Source organism: Micrasema longulum, unplaced genomic scaffold (genome assembly GCF_059751315.1).
Source record: "Micrasema longulum isolate JH-2025_06_02 unplaced genomic scaffold, ASM5975131v1 h1tg000971l, whole genome shotgun sequence".
Taxonomy (NCBI): Eukaryota; Metazoa; Arthropoda; class Insecta; order Trichoptera; family Brachycentridae; genus Micrasema; species Micrasema longulum.
The window spans coordinates 536,206-556,339 of record NW_028278162.1 but is presented as its reverse complement, the minus strand read 5'-3'; the positions used below and the strand labels follow the sequence as shown (position 1 = coordinate 556,339).

Genomic DNA, 20,134 nt, shown 5'->3' with positions numbered 1-20,134 from the left:
ATTTCTATTTTCCCTACTTTCTGGTGTAAAATAAACAAACCCACGAACCACCTAAAACATTATTTATACAGCCAAATAAGTTTCCAAGGGTAAAGTACTTATGTTGAATTAACACAATACTTTATTGTATTAATAGCAAAAACATGTGTATGTATCCACTATCTTCATTTTTGGTCACATTATGAATTGTTTATTTTTATTCTTTCTTGTGTATAATATTACTTGATATTATAATAGCATGACCGGGGCCCACATTACAATGGGAATGTACCAGAGTTATCTTCAATTGTCTATTGAGTAAATCGAACTTTGTGTATGGAAAATTTAATATATTTATAAATACTATAGTTTTTTTCAGGCCTGATGATGAATACAATATTAATTGTATCTTAAAATAACATCAAATGACTTGACTTTTGAATGAAAGAACATTAGATAATTTTAATATTTTTTCATCTACTAGCAATTTGTGGATTCAAATCCTTTAAACTTTTAATGCAAATTATATTGTACATTAGATTTCATGCAATATATTGTTTTTCAACTGATTTCATATGTTTTTGTCAAGTATTTACGTACTAAGTAAAGAGTTATTATTAAACTGAATGATAGTATATTCCAAATAACTCTTGCAAAAATTCCATTTAAGTATATTTTTTTTAATACTACATATGTCAGTGTCTTCTTTCTCTAAATAAAACATCACACTGTTTACCCATAGGAGTAGGCAGATAGGATAGAATTTCACACTACTGTATTTGCATACAAACTTCACTTTTTCTACATTTATACATCTTATGCACACATGCCAATTGTGTGGCACATAGGTAAAGAGGTACATGTCACTAAAATTAATAAAATGAGTTAATTATGCAGTTCCACTTTAAAAGATATACGGAATGTTGGGTTCTCACCCATAACAATTAGGAAAAACTGATTAATTTCAGTAATTAAATTGGTTGACGTCGTATGATTCAAAGATACTATTAGGTAAATAATTACATGTAACTTGTTTAAAAAATGCTTTTAACAACATAGAAAAACCAAATACGAGAAGAAACACAATATGGCTTGTACTATTTCTAGCATTTCATTCTTAAGTTTTTGCATTTAAAGTTTATTCTAAGATAGCACCCGAAATTGTGTGTTAAAGAAATAAACCAGCAAGAAACTTCAAATGGCTCCCCTGCACAATTACCTAACATTGACATGCACCTCTTTACCTAAATGCCACAGAATTATTTCAACTTTTGACACGTCCATTTTCAATGATTTGGTGTATTTCTTTCTTGGTCTTTCTTATTTGCTGCCCTTAAAAACACCCACGGAAATTATTTTAGTTAATATTTTTCTCTTTCCAGTCGACAGTTTGGATTTCTGAGACTAAAGCTTCCGGAAAATGCAAAGAAGCGAGCCATCATACAAAAAGCTGTCAAGTATTTGGAGAAAATGTTGATTCAAGTTCAAACCCAAAAAGAAGAAGAGAAAACTAAAGAAGATGGGTCCTTCAGCATCACGGAGCATATTGATGATGATTCCACCGTACCCAAGGAGATCAGTATTGATCCTAAGACATTCTGCAAATTAGGGCATTTTCATCTCCTCATGGAGGATTATTCAAAAGGTACACACACACACTTATAAGCATTTTTTTTTTTTAATGAAAGCATGATATATATTTGCTGACAAAAGCTGGATTCAAACCCCTCAGGATTTTCCCCTACTCAAAATATTTATTCTTCTCTGTTGAAATATTGGTCAATCTATATTATTGTTTTTATTTATTTTTGGAACAGTAACAAATTATTAGCGACACACACACATACACACACAATAATATTTAACTGGGCCTATAATCCTTTATGTATGTATGTATGCTTGTTACCTCTGATTTATCATCGATGTTGATTACATTCTATGCACCGCCTAGGTCCAATATTGTTAATTGTTTTTTTTTTTTAATACTAACTCACAGGTCACTAAGTCAGTGGCGTCACTAAAAAAAAAGTTAATGAAAATCAACGCACGGGTCGTTTAAAAAGCCTGAGTGGGTCAGTGTCTGACCCGCGTGTCACAGGTTCACCATCACTGACCTAGGTTGAGTAGAACATCTACTATATATTATTTTCAAAATTCTTGATCGGTAGCTCAATACAATGCACTTATCAACAGAATATAAAATACTGGCAATGAATATGCTTCATATTCTGATGTATTTCATCACTATCATCATACGCCTGTCCACACCGATGGTGCATAGGGCACTGCATTAGTACACTTATCATCGTTCCCCTTTCGCACTTATATTTTATTGGAGACTGCATTTTTACAACAACCGCAGGTTATCTTGATCATTTTTGTTTGAACCCGAGACATCTTGAATGGTAGGCAAACGCACTGGCTACTACACCATGAGGATGACGATTTATATTTCTTCTTTAGTCTGTAGCTGTTCATTCCTGAACGTAGGCTTCCTCCATCCTTTTCCATGCTAAACGGTCTTGGGCTATTTGCATCCATACTGTCCCGAATGCTTCACAATATCATCTCAGCGATTGGTGTACCAATGCAGTGCCCTATGTACCATTAGGTGCGGAAAGGGAATGATGATGAAGCATAAAATATGTACCTCTGTTTTTTAAATATTTTATTCCTTTCCTAAATACAATTTTTAATTAACATATAAAATAAATAACTGTCCACAGCATGCTAGTTACAAAAATCATTTGATACAATGAAGATTTTTACAAAAAAACACACTGTGGGACCTGAAATATCTATTAGCCCGATATTTGAATTAACCCAGGCCTGATTATTATTTTGGATAATTAATATAGCGCCATTTTTGTGAAAATCATCTCGAGGCGCTGTACAGTAATATCTCTGCTATTTAAATACAAAAGTACAGTGTATTTAATCAACAATACTTTGAGTAATCTTGACAAACACCCTAGGCAGTTAAATAAAAAATTGTGTTACGTGGGTTATTTTTTTATAAATATAAACTTATGCTTACCATCTATCAGGAATTTAGATATAAATATTCTTATGTAAATCTATGCCTGGGCGAATTAAGAATAGAGTTCTGCATGTGTTATACAATCAGAATCCTGGATGAGTGATTTCAACTCGATGGCTGCTCTCGATAAAAATCCTGAAAAAGGAAATTGAGTGGAGAAAAGTCTGCTCTGTAGTGTAGTGGTTGACGCATTCGCCTACTATGCTTGAGGTCTCAGGTTCGATTCCCGGGAAGGTTGGCATGAAATATTTGTTTTTAACAGTGGTTTTGCACTGAAGTATTTCATTTCCTTGGACTGGCTCCTGGGCTGGTATTCTGAACGGAATTGCGCACAAAGAGATCGCTCTGTTGCGTGTATTTATTTTGTAAATATGCGTTCAAAATGTGTTTTCTACGCGCACTTTTCGTTCAGAATACCATCCCTGACGACTGATCACCTCACCTTCCTTTAACAGATAATCGAGGTACGCTGCATTTTGTTTATGCAGCGCCCTATGAACCATCGATAAAATATACAGTAAAACACTTTGGCCCGCATGCGTCTGGAATATAATATATACTGCCGAAATAACAAAATTGTCATTTTTCTTAATAAATCTTAGTTAATAAGTACACACTTACAACTTATTTTTCATTGTATTGTATACCGTAAAAGAAATTTTAAACATATTTATAAAAAAAACAATAAATTTAATTATATCTCTTTTGTGTAATTCCATAATTGAAGATATATAATCCTACGCATGTGAAATTGTATCGACGAATACCTTCAAATTGTATGTTTTCTATTAAGTATCTTTGTTGAATTACCTTATAAAATAAAATTAAAACTCCGTTTATCCGAATTCCAGTCACCTGGATTGCCAAATATTCAGATTGTTATCAGGGAACAGAAAATAAAGGAGAAGTTTTTAATTTTTATTTAATTGCACAATGAACTTTGCTGGACACGTTTACGTAAGTTTTGTATGTGATTCCAATTCGCTGTATTATTTCAAAAGCAATAAAATCTCTCACTCATTCATCCGGATAGTAGGAGTTTTACTTTTGTATTATGTAAATATTTTGACAAGTATGTCGGTAAATGAATAATTTTAAATTGTGCAAAAGTTTTAATTAAAAACCTTTTTTTTCTACAGCAATGTCCGCGTATCAAAAGTTCTTTAAGCTAGAACCCAATAACTGGAAAGATCCACTTTTCACATACGGTCTTGGTTTATGTTACTACCACTTTAATGCATACCAATGGTAAGTTGCACATAATTATTACACTTTTGAATTGATTCCACTATTTATTAATTTATTTAATGTTTTTTTATTTAATAATACTGTAGAATTGATTCCGTTTTTCCTTTCATAATGTAAAATTATAATCAAGACTGTCTTGCTCACACACCTGACAAGATTTTATATTTTATTTTTGTGGCTCTATCTATGAATTTTTGTTGTAAACAATATTAAAAGAGGTTCGCATTTCGTTACACAGATGTCGCTGAAGTACATTGTTTCGTTTTTGAAATACTGCACTTATTATTTCTTAATGTTAAGTAAAGACTTTAATTGAAATTATAAAATATAAGCATAGTTGAAAATTATTTATATAGCGGATTTAGGTGTTCTTTTTTGTATTTAATTTCGACTGACGTTTTCCTTGCATATATAATCACACTGGTATATTGATTATATTTTTAAAAATATTTTTTTCACTCTTTTCCATTTCTCTTTAAAATATCTCGTTTTTTAGAGCTGCTGTCCTTTCATTTAAAAATATTCTCGTATAAATATCAAATTATATTATCGTCTCTTTCATCCTCTATTCATTAACGTAATTTTCAATATCGCTTTCCCACTTTCATTTGTACCTAGTGAAATTGATAACAAATAGAATGTTTATATTTCTGGTTCCTTCGAACAATACGGTGCTGCTTCTTTGTACAGTACGAACGTACGTCGGTTATTGAATATATCTCTCGTCTCTTTCTCCGTGAATTACTTGTCTCACTCTCTCTCACGTGTGAAATTGACTACGTGCCGCGGCCCTCGTGCTTCTCGTTTGGATGCGGCGTTGCCAAGTTTGTGTTTGCTCATCCCTAACCCCCTCCCTTCCTCCCTTTACTGAAAGGTGCATCGGAAACCTTCCGCCTCTTCCGTCACATTTTCTTCGGCACTGTTTTTAATTTTATTGCTTCGTACTTGGTACCCGAGTCATACTATAATCGGACACGTGTGCGCAGGCCAGTTGCGCACAACTAAAGAACTGAGCGAAAAAATGGAAAATACGCACATGAAATTATAGGCATTTTCTACAGAATATTGAACTGAAATATTTATTCTTTTATATTATTTATTTGAAAGGTTCGAAATTATTTTTTGAAAATTCATTATTATGCCGCCGTGATTTAAGATTACACATAATGTGTTTTATCGCTCGATAACTGTATGAAAGAACTGAAAGCCTTAAGAATGAGAACAAAAATGGGTGATTTAACTGTCAATTATATTTTGTATGCTGATGATGCCGTGCTTCTTGCTAACAACAAAGAGGAACTGCAATTCTTGGTAACAAAGGTCTACGATGTATGCAAGGGAAGCGATTTGCCGATGAATGTCGGTAAATCGAATGTGATGGTTTTTAAAAGAAATGAAAGTATGACTAAATGTGAAATCACTGTGAATCACTGTGAATTATACTAAAACAAGTAGAGGAATTTGTGTATCTGGGAAGTATGTTTACTAGGGATGGAATGACTGAGAAAGATATTGAAAGGAGGGTGAGTGCCGCGAACAGATTGAGCGGTGCACTTAAATCAACCTTGGTAAATAAATGTTTGTCGCGCGAAGTAAAATTAGCAGTTCACAATGGAGTCCTGTTTCCGACCCTGATATATGGGAACGAAGTATTGACTTGAAAAAACAGGTATGAAAGTATGCTGAATGCTGTTGAAATGCGATCTCTCAGGCAAATGTGTGGTAAAACTATGGGCGATAAATGCACAAATGTTGAAATCCGTACATCATTCAAGGCGGAGGATGTTAAGCATTATCGACAAAATCAAGAAAGGAGCTCTGCGTTGGTTTGGACATGTAGAGCGAATGGACAGCGAAAGAACGGCTAAAAATATTTAAATGCGAATGTTGATGGATGCAGAAATAGAGGAAGACCGAAAAAGACATGGCATGACCAAATCTAACAATTACTTGAAGATGGACATGTTAAAAGTAGGAATAATCGGTGCGCAATCACGAGAAGATGTATGAATGCAGAGGAAGCGAGATCTGTATGCTAATATTAAGGGATGTGGCGTTCTATCCTCTCTGCCTACCCTTACGGGGAAACGGTGTGATAGTTTGTTTATTTGTTCTTTTATGAAAATAAAAGTTATCATCTCATTAAAATGGCATTCCATCAATAAATTTATTTGATCTTTGGACATAACTGTTTTAATACAACACTTTCTCACGCATCCCTTTTTGTCGTAGCTTCAGTTCGTTTTTGTCCAACAGACCATTTTTAACGAAATCGAGTTCTGAGAAAGCCTTTATTTATAAAATTTAAGTGAAAATATTTTTTTTGAATTTGAACCTTCTGTATGAAAGTTTTTACACTTTATTACTTTTATTTTATTTAAAACGGTGTTCATTTATACGTAAAGACACTTCTATTTTATATAAAAAATTTAAGTGTCTTCGTCATAATTAATTGAACATGTGTAGAAAAAAAATTGTATGCAGATTCTATTTTTCTTACTGAAAATTTAATTTTACTTTATTGGTAAAATTGAAGTAATTGGGGCTTGGGTCCGTATTCTAGTGGGAAGCTTACATTTTTTTTCTAAAAGTTTTCAAATACAGGTTACCGTTAAATATTATTTGATTTTTCATATAAATATACACATTTTCATACATAAATATCGATGTTAATTTATACCGTCTCGATATTTACGAAATGCGATCTTGATTGCGTTAGAGTGCGATGGATGTATGACGAACGAACGAACTCACAAAACGAAATTGTGACAGAATAGGCCTCCTGATTCTTCTTCCGCCTTTAAGGCGCCTTTACACGCCAGCCAAAACGTTAACAAATACGTATTGGCAAACGCGTAGCCCAGTCCCCCAGGAGAGTTGTAAAAATACCGTAGTCTACCAAATCACTCAATATTATACCGGTAGTCTACCGTTTCCTACCGCAATTTTGGTAGTTTATTTTTTAGGTAAAAAATATTAAATATTTTTAGAAAATAAATACTTTTTTACTCTGATTTAATTATTCTTGTTTTATTTTGAGCCCCTTGCCGTCTCTTAAGTAGTTTATTAATTAATAATTTCATGTTTCGTGATAGTACAGCTTCTTTACGGAAAATTTACGTGAGAAGGTCGAAAAAAAAAAAATATTTAACAGTGCCTAATGGACTGAAATGAGACAGTGCGCCATGGACGAAAATAATGAAGTATTACTAATGAAGTGATTAAACGGCCATTTCAAAAAAAAAAAAATTTTCCATGAAAACTACAGAAAAAAACCATATTCTTACGTATTATACGGTTTCTTATATATATATATAGTTTCTTACTATAAAATACCAATGGTTCTTACTATAAAATACAGGTCTTATAATCAAATACTACTTATCAAGTGATTATACAGACATTTTATTAAGAAAAACGTTTTCTACCAAAACTACCGTATTATACGGTAGAATACGTTTCTTACAATAAACTACCAATGTTATACTACCGGCCTTACATCTCCAAGTGGGGGGGTATTTGTGTCTGGAAGAGCTGGCACACGCGCCGGCACATGCGCCGGTGCGCGATCCGATTACTGTCGGTTTTTCAACACAGATCAAATGGCGTCGTAGTGTAGTGGTCAGCGCGTTTGCCTACCATGCAAGAGTTCTCGGGTACGATTCCCGACATGGTTGACACGAAATATTATTTAAAAAGGTGTTTTTACACTACAGTATTTCATAGACCCTGGACTGGTACCTGACGCGTAGGACTAATCATCTTACCTTCATGTAACAAAAATGATCAAGATGCACTGCGATTGGTGTACCAATGCACCATTAGGCGCCGAAAGGGAATGACGATGATGATCAAAAGGCGCTGGCGGGACAATGGTAATCGCGTCAACACGTTGGCCCAGATTTTTCTGCCCTTTTGACGTCCGCTCATTGGCTCGCACGGACAGATACTCAACGAGTCGCCAACGTTTGGGAGTTAAGCCAACACCGATCTTGGTTAAGCGATCTCTACTGGCCGACGTGTACAGCCGCCTTAATACTCATCCGCGTTTTCTCGCTCACGGGATAAACACAGGTCTCATTATTCCTACCTCCACCCTGCTCCCCCTACCCTTCCCTCCTGCCATCATCAGCCCTTCTGCCAAGCCCAAGAACGATGACCCCGAACAGACGGTACCGCAGTAGTAAATAGGCGTATATTTATGATACAAACGATAAACAATAAACACTCCCAATACTAATGTATGTTTATTTTTATACACAAATAGCGAATCGGTTTATGATTTTTTTTGCAAATATACCGCACCAGGGCCTCGATTATGATGGGACAACCTTGACAGTATAGTTTAAGATGAATTCGCTCTATCGATTATAAAGATATACTACCGACCCCCACCTTCAAATTTTGGGTAGGTACATCGATAGGAAAAAGGGGAAGCGTACATCACGGTACACATATCTACGCTCTAACTTCAGATGACGTCTTAGTTGAAGATAAAAGTTTCCCGACCGACTACAAAGGTACATTACCGATCCACCCACCATCAAGTTTTGATCTAAGTACATCGGTTTATACCGCGGGTCTAGAACCCCTCGATACGTTTATCTACGCATTAACAGTGTCAATTTTTTTTTCCATCGAGCAATTTTTCCTTTAATTATGATTTATTAATATTAAAAAGTACATTCTTTTTCTTAAAGTTAAAATTAAATTTATATCTTTATACAATCACTTTGTAAAGCGCCCTTGAGGTATTATATTACGAAAATGGCGCCATATAAGTTATCCATAACTATTATTATTATTATTTAAATTTTTTATCGTTTTGAGGTTGGCACTCTTTTTCTTAAAAGCCTATTTAAAATATGAGAAAGACATATTTAAATTTTGAAGTCGAATTAAATTCTGACAAAACTGTCAGTTTTGGAAATGAGTGGCTAGATGCAGTGGTTAGACTAGCTAGATGCTGCCCTATTAACATTCAAGAGCATCTAGCCGTAAAATGTTACCAATGTAAAAAATAAATTGAGTTATTATATTTTTTCCGTCTGTTTTACTATATTCCGGAGTGTGCGCATCGAGACGTTAAAGGATCCGGCTTTGTAGTCGCTCGGTAGATAAATACAGACGATCGTTAAGCATATCGTCTTGGCAAGTGTCAAAAGTCTTTTAAAAATCATGTTCAAGCTAGTTTTTTTTGCTAGAATTGGGATTTATTGGAGTTTATAATCGCTTTGAAGTGGGCACTTTCTATCACAGAAGCCTATTAAAAACATAAATGAGAACCATTTGAAATGTTAATGATGTAAGGAACACGGGCTAATTGTTTTCTGTCGTTCATTGGCTTATTTCGATCATATGATATCGATATGACGAGTAGGTAGAACATACCGAGGTAAGATACGGATAGTATAGTAGTTAAGTATACCGTCTCGATATATACAGATGAAGATAGCGTTCATAATCGAGGCACTGGTTATTATTGTAGCTAACTTATATAGCGCCATTTTTGTAATATGCTAATACAAAACCCTGCTCAGTCACCAACATCGAACGCAGGCGATCCCAGCCATGAAACTGATAGAGTCTAAAGCACATAACTTCTATGGAAGCAGAACAACAGAATTTATTTTACCAAGACTGTTTAACAAGCTTCCCGCCGAGGCCGAGTCAAAGAACTCAACTAGTTTCGAGCAGTAAATTTTTATACTTATTACACAACGGAGCGGAGTATGGAATTAGAAAAAAAAGGATGAAACTAGGCTGAATCCTTTCGAAATGCGATCTTTCAGACGAATGTGTCGGAAGACTAAATACGATAGGTGCACAAATGTCGAGATCCGTACGTTACGTAAGGCTGAGATAAGCATTATCGACAAAATCTAGAAACGAGTTCTGCGTTGGTTTGGACACGTAGAGCGAATGGACAGCTCGAGAACGGGTAAAAAGCTTTACGATGCTAATGTTGACGGATGCAGAGATCGAAATGCGATGCGAAGAAATCAAGATGCGAGGTAGACCGAGGAAGACGTGGCATGAACAAATCCATCAAATACTGGACGATGAACATCTCAAAAGTTGGAATAATCGGCGCGCGTGCATAAGAAGACGTATGAATGTTGGAAGCGTGATATGTATGCAAACACAGAGTGATATGGCGTTCTACCCTTTGTTTAAATCGGTAATTTTATATGAAACCGTAGTGTTTTTTTTCCCAAACATTTTGTTTTCAAGGTACCTACATTTTTAAGTGTTTTAGCCAAAAACATCTAAACTTCTGGGCTACTGACCACCTTCTCACTTACGCTTTATTCTAAGGAATAAACATCTTTGAGATACGTGTTATTTGAAAAATGGTGTTTTACCCTTAGAGCAACAACCTTATACAGTCGCCCATACGGAGAAAAACCATTCTATGATTTTTCACCACGAAGTTAGCTACAGATGACAGCAATATAGATTGAGAATTGCAAGCGCAAACCGAAACCGTCTATTACGCGTTTGTTGTTAAACTGAAAACCAAATTAAAACCAAACGAAAGATTTGGAACGCTTTTGTTCTATGCAAAAGAGCAGAGCTTAAGGGCTTCTCTCGAGAATTTTTACTCTGAGGTTTATCGCTTTTTTCTGTCAGCAATTTCTTCGTTCAAACGTCGGAGATATAAAATGCTATTTTGTACAATGACTCGCGTTGTATTCAAATTAAGACGACCTTATTCTTTTATTTTGCGGCATTTTTATACCGCTTAAAAATCATTTAAACTTCGCCACATGAGATAAAATATAAACGCGTATTGTTGAGTGAGTTTTATAAGTATACAAAACGATTTAAAGAAATAATGTCGGTGTTTTGCATGCAAAATCTCACCACGATCGCTTCGGTTACTTCTGAGAACAATTGTGTAGTTGTCTTTGGATATTTTCGTCTGGTATTTGGCAAGGAATGAGTGTGAAGTGTGAGTGACCCCGATCAGCTGTTTTTTGACAAGCTACTGTCACTGCTGACGTCACGACAATGACGATGTGAAATCAATTACCTACGAGTAACGCGTCATCCGTTCCGTTCGTGGAAAAGTTTGTGTAACTGTACGCTACCAGCTACCAACAGGTGCTCGGCGTTGGGATTAGTGAAATTAGTTACATACCCGTTCCTAATAGTTGACACATGATAAAGTTCATATTATTTGAACGCTTCTTTATAAAAAATACCTATGAATTATGGAGCTTTATTAACAATTATCTCCAAAAAACATCAGTAAAATGACTGCGTTAAATTCAGTATATTTATTAATGGACACAGTCCAATTCATACATTTACACGAAATACTATATGGGTAATAGAAAAAATACTTTTTTATTTATTTTAATTTCATTGATAAACCCTTACGGGTTACATACATTTAACAAATATTTTTACTTTTGAAATTCACGTTCTCCTATTGATGTTAATATTTTTAACACCTTTTTTTAAAGGTTGTCTGAGTCTTTTGCTTAGTTTTGTCTGGTAGTTTATTGTATTATTTCAGTCCATGGTTTATTAGTCTCGATTGTCCTTTTCTCGTTTTAAAAGGTTGTATGTGATATTTTTCTGGTTCATGTTTACTACAGCTTTTTTCAAGTTTTAATTCTTAGTCTACAATTACATCAGTGGCTAATTTATGAATAAATTTTAAGGATTCTAGTTTAAAGAGTTCAGTTACATTTAATTGTTTAGTTTGTTTAAAAAGTTCTATAGTTGCTGTTAGATAGGGTAGGTCAAATACCAACTTTATTATTTTATTTTGCTGTCTTTGTAGTCTGTTTATGTCATTTTAGTTTCCTGTTCCCCATATTACTTGCATATTACATATTTTAGTTTTTACATAGGCTTCGTACATTAGAATTTTTTTAGTTTTGGAACAAAGTTTTTGATTTTAAAAAAAAAGACTCGATAATGTTGCCACTCTTCTAATTAAATTGTGTATATGAATTGTCCATGTCAATAAATTGTCTGTCTATTGTTAGTCCTAAGTATTTAATATGTTCAATTTCAGTAAGTCGTTCATTATTTATGTAAGCATCTACTTTATGACATTTTTTACTAGATTCAAAATGGATAATATTGCATTTTTTTTCATTAAGTGTAAGTAAGTTTGTGTTTGTCCATTTAGTCAACATAGTTAGGTCTTTGTTTATGTCATTGTTGGTCAATACGTCTGTTTGATTTTTATAGAATAGTCCAATGTCGTCGGCATACATAATAGTTTTTCCTTTAAAATTGTACAGTGATAAGTCATTAATATATCAAATATATAATAGTGGACCCAAAATAGATCCTATACTTTAACTAAAAGCAAAAAGCAAACATGAATACAATACAAATAATGGTAAAAAAACATAAACAGAAAGGAATAATAATATAGATACAAACAAAAGACAACAAAAATATAAGTACAAGAATAACATCAAAATATCAATTGTAATTATAAACACATATCCAAACCAACATAAATTGAAATAGGCACTAACAGAAAAACCCACCAAAACCTGATAGTGCCTATTTAACTGTTGGTGAGAAGACCGGAGTTTGACGTTTGCAAAAAGAATGCCATATTTGAAAAAGTATTTATTTTATGTTTTTGAATTCAACCATAAACAAGTACCTAGGTACCTACTTAAATTCAATATTAACAATTTTTAGTTTTGGAATTTAATTACAAACAAGTACCTAGGTACCTACTTATCAATAAAAAGTGTTTTTCCAAGCTAATAGCAGGCAAGCTAACGTTCGGGCAGGACAACGTCTGTCGGGTCCGCTGGTACTACTGTATAGTAGAGAATACCCCAACCCAAACTTGGGAAAATCACATTTTAATCAAACCCGCAACCTTCCGTGCGTGAGTAAAACCTCTTAGTAATTCCGTGATAGAGGTTGTAATACTTATGTTAACTTTATTTAAAATAAAACAAACAATAATAACGTGTCCTCACTGAGGTAACCCGTGCCGAGGACGCTTCACAATCTACTATACAATTATTATTATTATTATTATGGATAACTTTTATAGTGCCATTTTCGTAACGAAATACCTCAAGGGCGCTTTACATAGTGATTCTTTTAAATTTGTTATTTAATTAAAATAATTTATTTTGTTGTCACATGCTACGGATTTATTCAATATTTTGAATACTGTTATAGATTGTCGATGCTTGGTTAGTGAAATAAATTTTATAATTCCTTTTAAGACCACCAGGCTTATATTATGTTCTTTCCATACTAAATCCATTTTGGGTAGGTAGGAAGAAATTGCCTTAAGGCAATATGCCCGCCCTTATATGTATATATATTGTATATGTATATAAAGTGTCAAATAAATAAATAAAAAAATCATTCCAAACAAATTATGCTCAGTTCTCTCCGTTAGTTCGATTTCACCTAAGTACCAATAAATTTAACCATCTTTTTGATATATTTAATACTTCGCCTGCTTTAATTTAATCAAAAATAATGTAATAAGTTACCAGTTAAATTAATGTTTACATTAGTCACTCCCTTGCTACTAAATTATAATAGTGATGAAATAACTTTTCTATATTTGTTTAAATAAATATGTGTATATGCTTTTAATTTCCTTTTTTTTTTACTCTTTCAGATATATTAAATTACACATTGTAACAAGTAATTTACGAACTTTTGAATTACTTCTACTGTAATTTCTTAAACATGTTTTTATCAACTTAATTTTTGAACCTCTGTACTCGTATAACTGCTACCTATTTTGTTTATTAAGTTTATTATATATTATGTTTTGTATTAGAAAAATTTATTGTAAAAGCCCTATGGGCGTTTAATGTAAAACAAATATATTTTTTTTATTTTTTTTTTACATATGAGAATACAGATAGTAAATTTTATAGACAAAAAAAATTACACAATGTCAAAACAATAGTACCCTTGTTCTGAAACACCTACGTATCTTTGATTTTTCTATTTTTATATATGTGTAATCGGGGTCTGCGTTCAAGGCGCACGGAAAGAATGCGGTAATGTGTTTAAACGCTGACTGATTGAGTTTTGATGAAAATTGGCGAACTCAGGAATATAACATATTCGTGAATATCGGCCAGCTAATTCTTATCAAAACTCAACCGGACAGCGTCACAACACACTTCTGCATACCTTCCGTGCGCCTTGAACGTAGACCACTAATATTATTTTGAGCAACTTATACATCGCTATTTTGTAATATAACACCTCAAGGGCGCTTTAAAAAGTGATACTACAAATTCAATATTGATTTTAATTTAAGCAAAACTTTTTAGTAAAACAATTTATTTTGTCTTCACATGCTACGGATTTATTCGAATGATTTAGAAAACAGGTGGGTTTTAAGTTATTTCCGAAACATCACTTCACTCCCGCAGTTTAGCACGTATGCTGGGAGAGCATTCCACGCCGACCGCTAATGAACGTTCACCGAACTTAGTGCGCTGATTGCGTATACATATAACTTTTCCTTATATTAATTATGTATAAATATTTTACCCCAAAATAATTTACGTCATAAAAAGTAATAACCAGCACGATCATTCTGGTCAAAGGCACCCAAAGCCCATAATTGCTCCATGTATGCACTATTTGTTTTTTCAATATTTTTTATTATTTCTATGAGTGGGGGGAATAATCACATTAGTCAAAATGCCGTGCTTTTTATGAGACAGTTTTTTGTGTCTTTTGCGGGAATCAAATCTAACATTGAAAGAATGTAATTTTGTCTCCATACTTATGGGAATTGAATTATTGCTAATAATCGGGAATATATAGTTAGGTGATTACTCTTTAATGTAAGGTCGTTTAAGGCAGTGGTCCACGGCCCGGGGGCCGGGGACAAATGGTACTGGACCGCGCAAGGGCCTGCTTAAAAATCAAAATTACTTTTGAAAAATCGAACATACCGATAAAATTTATCATAGTGCTGTAATGACTGAAAATTAATATTCTTAGGTTATTCCCTGCACTAGGAAAACAAAACAAAGTGTTTTTCCAAAATCATTTTATTCATTTGTAAGGATAAATATTTATTTACTTTTTAACTTATCAAAACTGGTTTTGGTAGAGGTAGGTCCAATCAAATACTTTTTTTTTCTATGGTCTTATCCGATCACACACGCACTACTAGGCGGGGTTTTCTGCAGTGACAGCAACCAAAACCAAACAAAAAAATAAACTGGGCATAAGCAAGACACTTCAGGTGTCACAATCTTCTATTACCCCCAGATGGAACCATCTCAATGAAGTTTCAATGAAGTAAGCTCAGGGTTCTCATTAATTTAGCGTTAAAATATACAATTTGGTTTTATTATTTTTTAAGGGGTAACTATATTTTATATTGAAGGCATGTTTAAACACGATTCAATTAAACACATTCAATAAAAACACATAAAACTTCAACATCAAAACTTTTAAAGAAAATAGATAAATAACTTTAAAGTTAATATATCTGCAAGATATCAGAATAACATTAAAACCCCGATATTCAACCCTAAGCATTCTCAAAATTCTTTTCTCTATCTTGGAAAAAAATACTTTTAACCTTCCGTTGAACCTTAAAAATATTGAAAATACCCATGAATCCAAAAGAAAATTTAAAAAATATTATTATTATATATTTTTTCTTCATTTTTCCCACAAACCTTGTTTTTTCTCTACTTTTATTTGTCACTATAGCTTATGTACCACAGTTGTAAATTTTATTAAAAATTGTATTTTTTTTAAAATCAATGTGCCTCTCAGTGGGCCGCGGTAAAATTATGAAACGTGTTAAAGGCATAAAGTTAGAAAGGGTTCTTCTTCGAGAAAACTTTTCTTGTAGCCGATAACATTTTTTTTGTGTAATAAAGTACATTGATAATTTTATCGTTAATAACGTTATTAAACTTACGTGTTATGAAACATGTGTGAACATAGTTGCAGACTACAAGATGAGCAATTTTTTTTTTAAAGTTGACTTATGTGATTTTTCCTTTCGCCCATAGATTTATCGATGGGTAGCTTTTATGTTCATGTCATTTTTGTGATTTCTGATCGGTAGTGTTGACAATAATATTGTACTGAGATTTGTAGAGCGTTTTTATACTGTGATGAATAATTTAAAGCATCTTGATTTTTTTTAAATACGTGAGTCGTCTAGTAAAAACCCTGATCGTGGAATGTTGCTGTAAATCTTTATTACCCTAGGATTAGATGCCCTGGAGGTGTGTTGTACGTTTTATATCTGTAGTTGATTTATTCAAGAGCCGTGGGAAATCAGGAATTTATCAGCAGTTTGGATGGCTATGTTCTCACGTCTACCAGGAGCGAAGAACGAGCAAGAGATCGATAAACATTACTCTATATAGCCTCGATAGCACATGACTCTGGATCTAGTAATAGTATCAGGGATGCATGCCTACGGCTTACTGCTTACCCGCATCCACAGGGCTTCGTGAAATTGTATTTGCTAATTGGTTTTCGGCGAGTATCCTGCGGTTTATCGTATTTCGATTCATAACATTTTATTGCCATTTCTTCCAATCAATTTTTTTATTATTTTTTCTAATTTTATTTCAAAGTTAAACATTTTTGTATATTCAGCGTTTATGGTAAACCCTGTCACATCCGAAACCACGATAATCTTTATGGGCACGAAGACATATTGGCAGTTGGTTAGTCGGCCAACTGTGAAACTGGCTTCGCGGGTTCGATTCCCGCCAGTTGCAAGAAAAAAATCCAAGATTTTTTTTTTCCCAATTGGTAGGTATGGGTGTTGTAGTGTATTTATCATTACCTCCTTCCAAATCCCCTCTATCCCACTTGCTGACAAGCCTCAAAATAGAGGCTTTTTGGGTTATTCCTTTATTAATTTGGCGGCCTCCGTGGTGAAGGGGTCAAGACGCTTGACTCACACACGAAAGGTTCCGGGTTCGATTCCCGGTGAGAACACAAAAATTAAAATGTGATTTTTCTCAAGCCTGGGTGTTCTGTGATGTAATTCACCACTGTTATTTGGCCTCCTGGCCTGTTGTGGTGCAAAAATAAAATTTATTTTATTTATTTAATGCAATATAAAATACAAATACATAATTAACAAAAATGTTTATACAATAGGTAGGTACATTCAATATATATATAATTTTTTTTATGGATACAGCCACTCCACTGACCCACAGACACGTTCCGGAGTGCCAGTGTATTATTTATTTATACATATTTGTACATAATTTCACATCAATTGTGTAATTTGTTTCTTTCTTTGGGAGCAGAAGTATTGTCTTTTGTCTTTGCCTAGTGTCGTAAATTTGTTGTCCGTCATTATGTCTGTCAGAATTTTGATGGAAATGTCTTAAAATTGTCTTTATGTATATTTGTCTTATGTCAGTACTGGAAATTCTGTAAAAAGCCTGTCTGTCGAGCATTGGTAAGGCTTTTTGTTAGCTACTCTTAGTAAGGCTTTTTGGGCTTTTATCAATGGCTCTAATGTAGTTTTATTTGTTCCTCCCCATCCTATTTTTCCGTAACTAATAGTTGATTTCGCTAGAGCATAGTATACATTAATTAAAGTTGCTTTGTTTAGGATGTTTCTAATTTTTTGAATTAATATATCATTTTCCTTACTTTGGTTGCTGTCTTATCTATGTGTATGTTCCACCTTAAGTAACTATCAATGTGCATACCTAGATATTTTATATGATCGACCTTTTCTATAGTTTTGCAGTCACAGTCGCCGTCTCTTGCATTTGTACATTCATGAATTTTAAGGGTTCTTTCTATTGGCTGATTCCGTTTGTCTATACTAAAAGTCAGATATTTTGTTTTGTGCGCGTTAAGTGTAAGTAAGTTATAATCTAGCCATGTTTTCGTCTTTTCCAAGCCTTTCTCACTTTTATAAATAAATAAATAAATATTTAAAAAAAAACAATATAAAAAAAACTGAAAAAATTTAGAAGTGTTTCAAAACTAAAAATACGTATAAAAAAACGATTGGTTGGTTACTCTGCAGGGGAGAAAACAGGCATGCGGAGGAGGTAGCTAGCTCTGCGTTCTACACAATTGGGAAATATCACATACTACGAATACCGATAAATCGGCAAATAAAATGGATTTAGAAAAATTAGTTGTATTTCAAAATCATTTCCGTAAGCAAATTGCGAGAGAGGAACGGGTTTTATCGTATTAGCGTAATATTGATGCAAGATTCTATTAATTTTCACATAAGCGATATGAATGCAGTAAAAGTACCGAGTACTACTGACTAACCGAATTATGAACCATTAAACTTCCTAAAAAGCAATCGGTGTAATTTCGATTCGTTACCTTCGACCCTTAGACATTCAAATGTATCGGGGAGGTATTTTGTATATGCAGATGATACTCTATTGATATAAAGTGGTTATAATGAAACCCAACTGCAAAATCTGAATAAATTTATGTACTGGTTAGATAGTAACTCATTGACAATAAATACAAATAAGACTAAATACTTGATAGTAAAACAAAAAAACAAACGCCCCATAAAATTTAACCTAATAATTAAAGATACGCAAATTAAACAAACAGCAAATGTAAAGTACTTGGGTTTGGAAGTGGATGACAAATTCGCGTGGACAAAACATATCAAAGCAGTTATAAAAAAACTGGCTCCAATTATTGGAATAATGAGAAGAACAGAAGTCTTTGATAAAAGTACAAAATTAATGATACACAATGCTTTCATACTTCCACACTTTGCGTATGGATTAATAATTTGGTCGCAATGTAGTAAACAAATGCAAGTATCAATTACAAGAACAATTAATAAAGCACTTAAAATAACATTTAATTTTAATAAATATACTAGATGTCGTCGAGCTGGTCTGACGTGAACTGAACTGACTGACTGACGCTGGCTGCGTCCTGTGGTCTCTTCATAGACCATATTCCTTTGTAGCTCATTTCTTCATAGTAGGGATGATGTGAATGTACTGCAGGGTGACGCCCTCTGATTTCATAGTCAGAGTTGCATTTTACGAATGTATAGGATTCGATTGAAAATGATGACATTGCATCGTCGGTCATTAGTCTCTTTTAGGCGAACTAATCTAACACGTGTGTGTCATCGACTATGGACTATGGTCCCTACATCCCTACTGATAATATTCACCGCACGCGCCTGATATATATATTTATAATGTTTTCTTTTTAGCTGAAGGTGTTAATAATTTTATTTACTTAAAAAAAGTAAGTTATCTTCCCTAAATTTATTAATAATTATACATATTTGGAAAAAGTCTCAACATTATACGACATGTACAATGTATACATATTTCCCTTTTATAAATAATTATACCGAGAATTTTGTTCCAAATTTGGGTATTTTCAGTGTAAGATATGTGTATTTATCTTATTTTAAAGGTTATTTAATGTTTATGTGTGTTTTTTACTCATATTTTTTATCGAAGACCCGATTTCGTCGAATCCGTTTCTACCCGCGATTTTCCGTACATCATCCTGTAATTTAGAGCCTCTTTTAGTTTTATTACTCCTACAAAACCTTAATTCCTTAATGCCTCTCAGTTTTTTTATCATAACAACAAGGATTTTAAAGTACAGTGGGTGCCTACACCTACACTCCCCAACATTAAAATATTTTAGTTAAAAAACTACCCTAAAAACAACGTACTATATAATATATGTATATATTTAAAAAATATTTGTTTATAATATGGTTTTGCACTGCAATGTTTCACCGTCCCTGCACTGGTACATGAAGCTTAAGACTGAACACCTTACCTTCCTGTAACAAATAATCTCGATACGCTGCATTTGCTTTTCCAATGCAATGCCATATGCACCATTAGGTTCGAATAGGGT

At 33.5% G+C, this 20,134-nt stretch overlaps 1 protein-coding gene across 1 annotated transcript in view; it reads left to right on the top strand.

The window, feature by feature from the left end:
* Utx (Utx histone demethylase) overlaps positions 1-20,134 on the top strand; it is a 122,564-nt gene that overhangs the window by 286 nt on the left and 102,144 nt on the right. Inside the window, exons 2-3 of the mRNA XM_088232303.1 lie at positions 1,362-1,624; positions 4,159-4,267. Of these exons, the coding sequence (XP_088088429.1) occupies positions 1,362-1,624; positions 4,159-4,267 (372 nt within the window). The remainder of the gene's footprint in view (positions 1-1,361; positions 1,625-4,158; positions 4,268-20,134) is intronic.